Source organism: Trichoplax adhaerens, genomic scaffold (assembly GCF_000150275.1).
Source record: "Trichoplax adhaerens TRIADscaffold_2 genomic scaffold, whole genome shotgun sequence".
Taxonomy (NCBI): Eukaryota; Metazoa; Placozoa; class Uniplacotomia; order Trichoplacea; family Trichoplacidae; genus Trichoplax; species Trichoplax adhaerens.
The window spans coordinates 1693708-1704316 of record NW_002060944.1 but is presented as its reverse complement, the minus strand read 5'-3'; the positions used below and the strand labels follow the sequence as shown (position 1 = coordinate 1704316).

The 10609-nt window shown below is 31.2% G+C and overlaps 3 protein-coding genes across 3 annotated transcripts; all 3 read right to left on the bottom strand.

The window, feature by feature from the left end:
- Positions 1–391: 391 nt before the first annotated feature.
- TRIADDRAFT_63614 (uncharacterized protein) lies at positions 392–2065 on the bottom strand (the record flags this gene model as incomplete). The annotated part of the gene is made up of 4 exons (XM_002109190.1): positions 392–941; positions 1114–1394; positions 1559–1637; positions 1838–2065. The coding sequence occupies 4 exons, from the start codon at positions 2063–2065 to the stop codon at positions 717–719; spliced, it is 813 nt and encodes a 270-aa protein (XP_002109226.1). The 3' UTR covers positions 392–716.
- A 2359-nt stretch (positions 2066–4424) lies between these two features.
- On the bottom strand, positions 4425–5485 carry TRIADDRAFT_53036 (uncharacterized protein; the record flags this gene model as incomplete). Its single annotated transcript, XM_002109189.1, has 4 exons — positions 4425–4532; positions 4671–4954; positions 5095–5173; positions 5261–5485. 4 exons carry the CDS (start codon positions 5483–5485, stop codon positions 4425–4427), a joined length of 696 nt encoding a protein of 231 aa, XP_002109225.1.
- A 2098-nt stretch (positions 5486–7583) lies between these two features.
- On the bottom strand, positions 7584–8298 carry TRIADDRAFT_53035 (uncharacterized protein; the record flags this gene model as incomplete). The annotated part of the gene is made up of 2 exons (XM_002109188.1): positions 7584–7859; positions 8032–8298. 2 exons carry the CDS (start codon positions 8296–8298, stop codon positions 7584–7586), a joined length of 543 nt encoding a protein of 180 aa, XP_002109224.1.
- Between the last annotated feature and the right edge of the window lie 2311 nt (positions 8299–10609).

The window sequence follows — 10609 nt, the reverse complement described above, 5'->3', positions numbered from 1 at the left end:
GGCGCTAAGACGGCCAGCAGCTCAATTGAAGAAATAAAATTCTATTGACCTATGTATGAATTATTGCTACTGTTTCCACTCTTTGCGCATTTAACCCTACTTTATAAAAGAAAAAAAATAAATGATATTGTAATCCCCAAGGATCTGCTAAGACTATAGGGTGTGATATTTTGCTGAAAATTTTTAGATCCAACACTTGCAATCAATTATTTACTTCTATTGTTCAGATGGTGTCATGCATCACTAAATTTGTGAGTTAATAAACCTTAATATGTGGGTATATATATATCTATTTCCGAAGTTCATTATGATTACTCAGGAATGAAGCTAGAGCAATAACATTGTATCAGTTGAGCCAACTGGAAGGTAATTAGTCCAAAGTAAAATTTCACGCTTTTAAAAATATCTGCTTTATTGATGAAGTTTAATGATTGGAATACTTTAATTACTAGCCTGATATAGTTAATGTAGTATCATATAGTATTAACAGACATGAAATGATTAACATAGAGACTAGATTAGATAATTAAACTTTCCTATTATTACGAGTATATACGCTATGACTAGGTGATTATTTGGTATAGACCAGTAATTAAACCATCGAAAACGGAATGAAATCTTAAAGTAAAATTCACCATATAGCAGTGTAATTTTAGCAACGTACTATTTTCTACTCTTAATTTAAATCAAAATCGAGCTTTCCACTGGCACGATGTTCATTCGTCGTCGCTATCCTCAAAATCGAAGTCTCCCAAACCAAAATTTTCGCGAAGGAATTTCTTACCATCAAAGTCATCGTTCCGTTCTGGTTTGATTTCTACTTTATTTTCAGGCTTGCGTTCTTCCTGTTCAGTTTCTTTGTGCATGGTGTTAAACATTTCTTCTGGATTTTTAGTTTCTTGGCCAAAATCTTTTGCAATGAAATCCCATATATCGAAGTTCTGAATAATATAGCAAATATCATATTAATACTTAATACTTAATCGGAACTAGCAATTTACAAATAATATTAAATTGCTGCATAGCTATATGACTACCTGAAATAGTACAGTAGAATTGGTACGAATCATTTTATTAATGCTTACAGATATATTAAAATAAAATATCCATTACCTCCATTGATTTTAAAGTTCTTGTACTTCTACAAAATTTAGGAGCGTTGAAGACGCTCAAATCAGAGATGCCAATAGTGAAATTTAGCCAAACTACGCCGTGGAGTGAACTACGGGTTTTGCTCTTGTAAAAGCCAGAATAGGAAATAGGAATACAACCAGGATTCGATATGAAATAGGAAGCACCAGAACTATATGTAGAACCAAATCTCTTGTAAGATAAAATATCAAAAGGAAGGGCACCGGCACCAAAATTCAGTGTTTTCATGTAGTGAAAAGAGCCTAGCGAAGTAGCATTAATTGAGAATGGTTTTACTTCATTTAATATTAAAATTGGCTTACTTACGTAAGAATGTACAGAACCAGTATATTATAAGGATGATACTATACAATTCTTTATCATATAAATTACAGAATAATTTTATAAGGATATCTTTAATACTTACTTGGTGTACAAGTCCTTTTCAGACTGCCTCTTAATTTAAATGTAGTGCATGTGCCATTACGGATAGAATGATATTCGTTCTACCATCAGTAATATGAATCAGAAATTTAGATCTTAATGGCCACATAGTCTATTATTGTGTATAACTGAAGTTTATTGATACTGTATCTCTTTTTTAATAATTAAATCGATTCGTAATTGGTTTCTATCAACTCTAATATGGAATAGATCGTATGAAATTTTATGAAGATACAACATATTTCCTGTTTTTAAAACTTACGCTTCCATAATCAGTGATAAACGAAAATCCCGCTGTTGGATTATTGTATCGAATTCTTTGATTGCACTGGTCATAATAAACCTTATTAATTGCGCCGTATTGCGATATCGATGAGGAATATTTATTAAAAGTACCACTAGCAAGCAAAACTGAGTATTGCCTAGGAAGGCAACAAGCCGACGATAAAGCAAAAAGTGCGGTTAAAGTAAGCAATTGACGCATCATCATGTTTGCGATTTCCAGAAATCTCTAACGTTAAATCACGTTCTATAGCAAAATTACACAACGATTAAGAAAAATCTGCTCGTCTCTAGAAAATCAGGCTTTTATATCTTTTAAATTGATTCTATTATTCACCATCAACGTTGACGGGGTTTAGTAAAGGCGTTACTTGGCAATAGATCATCTATTGTTCACTACAGGTTGTTGAAGGATGATCATAATTGACTTGGGTGTATTAAATGCACCATTTAGTACGTTAACTAACAATTACTGTTACCACTATCAATTGTGCTAATACGTCATTTATGTAAAAAATACTGACGCATTATAACTTTTAATGAACTATTTAAATGATTTAGACATGAATAGATATTGCTTGCTTTTAATAGTAGTGCATTAGCTGATCTTAAAGATAATGAATTCAGAAAAATTTAATGTACGCTACCGCCACAATAAGTTATTGTGTGTGATGATTTATTGCTCCGAGGAGAATCAGATGATTACCGTCAAAGTGCCTTGATTGACATCAATTAATAAATGACAGTTATTAATAAATCTTAAAAACATTTATCTCTTAGTAATAAAATATTAACTATGTGGAGACTAAAAGCTCGTTTGTATTTCCAAATTGTCTGAATTCTCTTACACTATTTTATGGATAATCAATTGATATTCTTCCTAGAGAGTGTTTTAAACAGAAAGAGATATAATATAGAACGTCATGTTCTCCATATCAACAGAAATTGCTACCTAAAATTGTACTAGCAAAATATATTCTATTTCCATTAAATTAATTGAAATAAAAACTATTGTGGATGCTTTATAAGTCATAATTATAATTAATGAAATAGGATAATAAAAGAATTTATTTTGTAGCCAAGAGGAAGTAACTATGAGATCACAATACACAATATCACGTTCACAGAATGATAGTTAATATTACTCACGAAATAATAATAATTGATTTCGTCGAGTAGTCATTCATATTAATAGCTGTGAATTTTCAACTAGTCTTTTTCAAGTCTGGAATATAACGGATACTCATGTTATTGATTGATGTATGAAGTCTATTCAATAACGAATTTTACGCTTCTTTTTCCCTACTTTTATTTATACTTGCACATCGATGTTATATTTTGTTAATAGTAGACATTGAATTCAGATATTATATCATAGAATGATTGACGTCAGCTAAATTAATTTAGTTATAATGTAGAGTAGTAGTGTACAGCACAATTTTTATGCCATTTTCGCTAAAAAATAAAATAGTTGTCAACTAGTAATGGATGAAATGTAGGAACGTTAAGCTGAAAACTCATTCTAGCTTCATTTAAGATTGTAGAGATAGTATTTTTCTATGCGAGATTAAATAAATGAATAGACATTATGCAAATATAGTTGTTAACGCAAACCTGTTGGCAAGCACAAAACAAAGACATAAAATAATAGCTTTCTTTCAATTCACTTAGTCTATTGATTTTTTGGTATCCAATGTCCGGTGGGACTGATTACTTCCTTCATTTAATTACTTTGCGTTCAGGATGTGTAGATATGACTGGGATAAAGACAGTACATATAATAATACAATAATTATTTGTGAATTCGAAAAAGTATGAAATTCTAAATTGATATTTTAATGAAATATTTAATACATGATTAGACTATAAGAGAAATAAGGTTATTACGAAGTAAATTAATATGAAAATTCACTATTTGAGCGCAGCTTTAAATAAATTATATTCTTAAACTATGTAAGGTTTAGTCTGATTTTACTTTATCTTTGTACAAGTATTACTTTATTTTATAACCCAATAAATGAAGTCTTATATTCGCATTGAACTTCCGAGTAGCTATCGATTGTAGATCTTCATACTAGTCCTACTAGTCCATCTCGTGCACTATTTCAGCATGACTTTGTGATGTGATAAAGTAAATAGGTAATCTAGAATTGAATTAATTTGAAAATTCTCATAAATTAGAGAAGTTTACGATTTACTTTTTCGCTAAAACGATTTATAGCGAGATTGAACGCAACATCATCAATGCTAAACAAGTTGACAACGACAGAATTTTTATTTAGCGAATGTCATGGATGTACGATACATTTTAAATATTGAAATGCTGTGGTAGTTATAACAGTCAGCAGATGAATTTCAATGCGCAAGTTACGAAATAGACGATTATTAATTAGGAGAAATCAGGCCTAAAATCTACTATCTAGCCCAAAAATTTATGTAGATGAATCAATACTAAAGATACTCGCTGCTTTTAACATATGCTATTAACTGATAAAGTTATAAAATTTCATAACGTTTATCGAATAATACGCATAGTGACTGGCAAATAGAGACATATATAGTCACATCTAAATATTACTGAAAACATTTTCGATGATATTGGAGAATTTTTCGCCCTTTTCTGTACTAACATCCTTTTTGAAAGATCTGTTGATGACATCCATCAAGTCCAATTCCTGTCATGCAATAATTTTGTATAATGTAAGATAATATTAATTGAATAGTTGGTAATGTAGGCTAAATTATTGTATACAATAACATTTATAATTAAACTGACAGATATTATAACGTTGAAATATCGAGAATATATGAACCTGGTTAACTATTCCTCGGGTAAATCCTTTGCAATTCTTCGGTTTATCAAAAACACCTAGATTACTTATTCCAATCGTCATATTTACCCAAGAACTTCCCCAGACTGAATAACCTCTTTTATTTTTGGAGTATCCACCACTTGCTAGAGGTACACAATCTGTAGAATAAGAATATATTGATCCATAACTGCCAGTTTTATAATTTCTAAAGTAGCCAGAGACATGGAAAGGCAATTTTCCGGCTCCAAAGTTGTAGGTACCCAAATTGATCAAATGTGACCCCTCTATTAGGAAGTTCATTATAAAAAGATAATAGATTAATAGTTATGCTCTAAAATCAGCAATATCAGTTTATTACTTGAATGTACGGCACATGTTATAATAATTCAACTTTTACAGGCAATGGTGATACAATATGTCTTACTTGGAGTACACAATTTGGTCAGATTACCACGTAATGTGTAAGCACGGCAAGTACCGTTTTGCATATAAACGTATTCTCCCTAGAAAATATGAATCGCCTCTTGAATCAATACACTATACAATATTATCAGTGGTTATGATTTTGTAGGTTCTATCCGTTATCTAACCATTTGATAGTTGTAGATGTAAGAGAGTTTATATTTGGGATAATCATATCTGGCTCGATTATTGCAGTGGTCGTACCATATTTGCATTGCTGATGATGTGTGTTGTGCAGTATTGCCATATTTATAATTAGACATGTAACCAACATAAGCATGAAATTGGTTTGGATAGCAGCAACATGAAGCTAGAGAGATAAAAATGGCAACGACAAAAATATAGCGAATCATGGCGTATTTTGATACAGTAACAACAACAAGACTTAAGAGTAATTCTCAAAACTGCTAAATCGTTGAGTGAGATATAGCGAAATATTTGATTGCCTTAATTTAGGGCGCTTAGGTTATTTATATAGCTAGATTGACAAAAAACCGTAGAGATAATAGGGGTGGAGTCTTAGTTGCCGATATGAATAATTAACATAGACGTATAAACCGCTTAAGGCAATCTTGTGAATAACTCGTAAACTATTCTCTATCATCTTATTGTCAAATTCCCATTTTATTTCTATGCTATCTAATGCTGTGCACATTCAATGACCTTTAGATTGCCTTAATGCTTGTCAATGCTTTGTCTTTTAGCTCATAATTATTATTATCTCAACTGCCTAAAAGAAGATCTTTCTGACAAGAAGGATATTGTCTTTAGCACCTTACTGAGCCGTCAGGTAGGGTGGGTATGAGCTACTGACTCCACTCTTACAAATTTTTACGCAATAAAGTAATGCCGGCTAATTCATTGCTCATGTAGATACATGTTTATCCTACTTTAGACTGGCATATAAATTATATATAGTAAACCAATGAAGAATTAATAATATTGATCTCTTAATTAAACGGCGATAAAATTAGCAACTGCAGTTACTGTAATTTGAACTATTTAATTTTAAATCTTAAAAAGTGTTATGCGAAACGTTTTAAGATTAATCTCACCGGGGTAATTAAGTTAATTGATTTATGGCCTTTAGGTTGTGATTGTCAATTATAATAACTATTCATACGAACGTGAGCGTATAGCTAAACCACTGATATTCTATTAATTGTTTACGAAACGAAGATTCCATTATCTAACTAGCTTTACGAAAGAAGTCAGTACAACATACCGCCTGCTATTATTTTCGTATAGTTATGACGTGTATCGTCAATTTAAGATTAAACAAAATAATAATAGTGAAAAACAATAATATAAGACGATAATTGAAGAGACTTCTTAATATAACAAACTCAAATCGAGCCGCCTTCTTACCAAGCTATTATTAAATGCCCCTTAAAGACATCATTATCATGAAGGGTGAACCTTCTTCGGAGATTCTAAACTCATTTATAACAATTAATTTATTCCTTTAGTGTAATTATTTAGTTCATAACCTTAGATTCGTTCAATGACTGAATGAGGCGGTAATAAGAACTCCTTTTCTGAAATACTTTACGCTCTTGCCCTATTGTATTTTTAATTCACTTCTGAGTGAATGGAAATAATTCACATACTGTTGATGTTGTATAGATATTTCACGATAAAATTTATAGTACAAAATTTAATCGCAAATAAGGCTCCTAACGTCGCTAATTATAGTATATTAATTGAAGTATTACATGATTGCTTACTAGTCATTGTCAGATCGATCAAGTCCTTTATTGAATGAACTGTATTCAATACTATATTCTCAGTTAATTATAAGAAAGTTTCGTGTTATAATATTACATCGTTGAGAATGAGTCGAAGATTGTTAAAATAAATAAATTTTGGTGATGACTTTTGCTAACTTTACATACTTTATCCTTACATTTATAGTGTAGTTAGAATGGCTGTAAAAAGTCATTGAACAGTACATTTGATTGATGTTATGGTGTTATTATTTCATGGCCTTGATCAGACCAAATTTTAGTGTCTGAAATACAAGTGTTTTACGTAGAGCGAGTTATGCCACGATAAATTTATTCGAAAAATTTAGCCTTTGAGATAAGAGTTGACTACCTTGCTTTTTTATTGAATGATTCATTATTAAATGGAAACTATCGAATTGTTGTAATAACTCAAGTGTTGATCATGAGTTAAACAACTTATTGTTACAGAGCTAACATACTAAGTAAATTAATAATCTCAAGGGAAATGAATTAGAAAGCTAGATTAATTACGATAGGTGCAGTGATACGTTAAATATAAGTGTAAGATATCATCACTATATAGACCATTCAGTTTTCTTGTCAACGATGAAAGGATCAGTTAGACAAGGTTTAACTAGCGATAAGTAGATTATATGACCATTAATTTTATATAGATGCTGCAAAATGGGACGCGGTAGCTTGGAAAGATTTTCGTTGATATAATTTATTCCCAATTCAAATCCTCATCATCATCATCTTCATAGTTACCGTCTTCTTCCCTGAGTTCTGATTCTGCTAAACGTTCGTATGTCTCTAGTTCCTGCTGCATACGATACTTTTCCTGGCGCTGCTTCATTTCTTCTAGATAACGAAGGTTTTCTTGCTGACGTTCCATCTCAACTTTATCCATGAATTTATTTATTCTACTTATAAATTTAGTTTTTTTCTCATCTAACGGTTGACTAGATTTACTGTGAATGTCTTTCATCAAATCAAATTCCTAGGAAACAATTGTACATTAATGAATAATCGATAGTAGCTACTGTATGCTGTTATATTTTCTCCAAAAGCCGGTATAATATTTCACAGATTAACGAACCCTTTAAGCAGTTCGCTAACAGATCGCAAATATCAGCATATACTAGTGGCCAATAATAAAATAAATGACTTACATTAATGTGACGCGTAGAACTTGCGGTTGATTGACAAGATTGAGATGGACGGAATAAGACAGAGCTATTAAATTGCAATTTCATGTTAGTCCATACAGCTGTAGAGGCGTATCCGCGTTTGACATCATTTGAGTAAGATGTTGTAGTCAATGGCAAACAGCCTTCCGATATTGTATATATCCATCCGCGGGCCACATTGGCAGAAACAGTTCGTTTTCCGTACGCCGTGAAAGGCAGTTTACCGGCACCGAGATTGTAGTGGCCCATCGCACTATTGTTTACTACAAAGTAGAAGTATGTGTTGCAATTACACCTCTATCGGTTGATTATTTCTAATTGAGTTGATATTATTTTGTAATAGATTTTTGAGATACAGTTATAATTTTTCATCTTATTTAAAGTAGTGAAGATGAAAAGATACGGTACTAGACAGTGCTAATTGCTATTTGAGATGTTATTCGTACACACTCACTGAAGCTTATGAATATTGAATATATATATATTTATTTTTGATATATAAAAAAGGTGAGAGAAATATGGATGTGTGAAAAATGGCTAAGCTTCTCATATTGGAAATTTTTAAGTTGAGTTCAGTATATATTCATATTGAAGAGCAGTAAATACGAAAAAATAAAAAATATTAGCTTGTCTATTGTATATTATCCATTACTGTAAGGGAGATTTCTGGTAGATAATCTAATTCTAAGGTTGAAAACACTTTATCTTGCTCTTACGTATAGATAGGCAGATTTTCTGTAAATTCCTGGTGGATATCCTGGAACTGATGCAGTGTGTGGCATTGACTTGATTATACAGGAAACCCTATTTCCAAAATAGAGCAAAACTTTAAAGCAGTATTCCTGAATAGTCTTAGTGATTGTAACGTTAGCAGATTAACTGATTTAAATAGTTATTGAAGTTAATAGAGACCTATACTAGTAGAGATATCATATCTATCATGATAATTGCAATAGTATTGCCGACTAAAGTATATGAAAAATGTAATAGGAAGCTATAGAAACTTGTAAGATGGCTGATGATGTTTTGCCAGATGTATATATAATAATTCGTTAACAATAGACTTCCAATAAATTGTAGTAAAAGCTATTAATATCCACTGATATTTTCTTTGGATTTAAATTTTATTACAGTGATATACTGTCGATTTGAATGACTAACATAAGAAGTTATCGACTGGAATTATTATGATCTCTGTAGTGGCGTAATGTTAATACGATTCTGCTTAATACGTGCGTAGGAATATGAATTACTAAATTTTCAGAGTAATTAGTGATCCATGAGTATGGGTTTAGTTTAAAGCTATAAGATACTTGCACTAATGGACTACCAAGCACCCCAGTTGAATTTATGATGAATTAAGTAAACTAGAGTAACTGTTACATAATTTACAATCATTACATATCGCTAGTCATTAGAAAACATACATTTAGATAATCATAAATGATTTTCTTGCTCTCTGAATACTTCACCATTATCTTGTTATTAATGGAATCATAAGCATATATCATTGAATGACTTGTAAGATTAAGATTACTACGAATGCGTGGGTTATAAGTATCAATGTTAACTAGAAATCTTTCTGGCAGGCAACAGCCTAGAGCCATGGTGATTAATGTTGCCAAAACAAGGATATAACGCATAACTGTATTGGTGATGCTCTAGTTTTTCTTCTCCGCGAGTTCCAATATTTTGCCTATTTCAAAAATTGTCAATGAAGCTGGCAACTAGTTGCCGTCAACCCAATTAGCTGACCGGAAATAATGCTAATATTGTTAAAAAGGAATATTATAAGTAGTATAGTAATGTTATTAATAGGTAAGTAATACAACGCTTTATTATTGTAATTAATCATTAATCATGATTTTTTGAAATCCTGGTTGACGTCTATCGTTTACTTGACAACCTGTTTCACATTGATGGTATAGTATTGTATTAACACCGTGGCAGTTGATTTACATAATAATAATGAAAAGTTCTTATTATAGTAACGTTTAATAAAATTTACATATTGACCGTAAATTACGGTTCGTAATGTTTCGACCAGAACAATACGGGAAGATATCATAACAGTACTACTATAGAAGATGTTAGATTTTAGGAGTCATAAAACTAGTAACTGCCTTATAGAGGATTCTTGCAATCGCTTACGAAACAAGTAGTAAAATCTGTAGATATGCGAATACGATAAGGATGAAATATTTTAATATTGATCAGTTTCAGAAACCTGTTGTTGGATTTCTTCAGCGACAAAAAATATCTAAAACTTTATCGTTGAAGTACTTTATTTAAATTTGTTGCATTGCTCAAATTATTGTCGTAGAATATTAACGAGTTTTACATAAATATTACGTACCATATTGTATTACGTGTTATGGCATACCTAATATTAGCAGAACTTTGATTGGCAACATACAGTGCAAAAGTTATTATTAAAGGACTACAACGAGGAGAATCTATCAATGTGCTGAATTAGTCGTGCTGACTTACGATTGTCTGGATTATATATAAGTTACGGCCAAATCCATAATCGGCCACTGGCAGTAATATATATGTTATA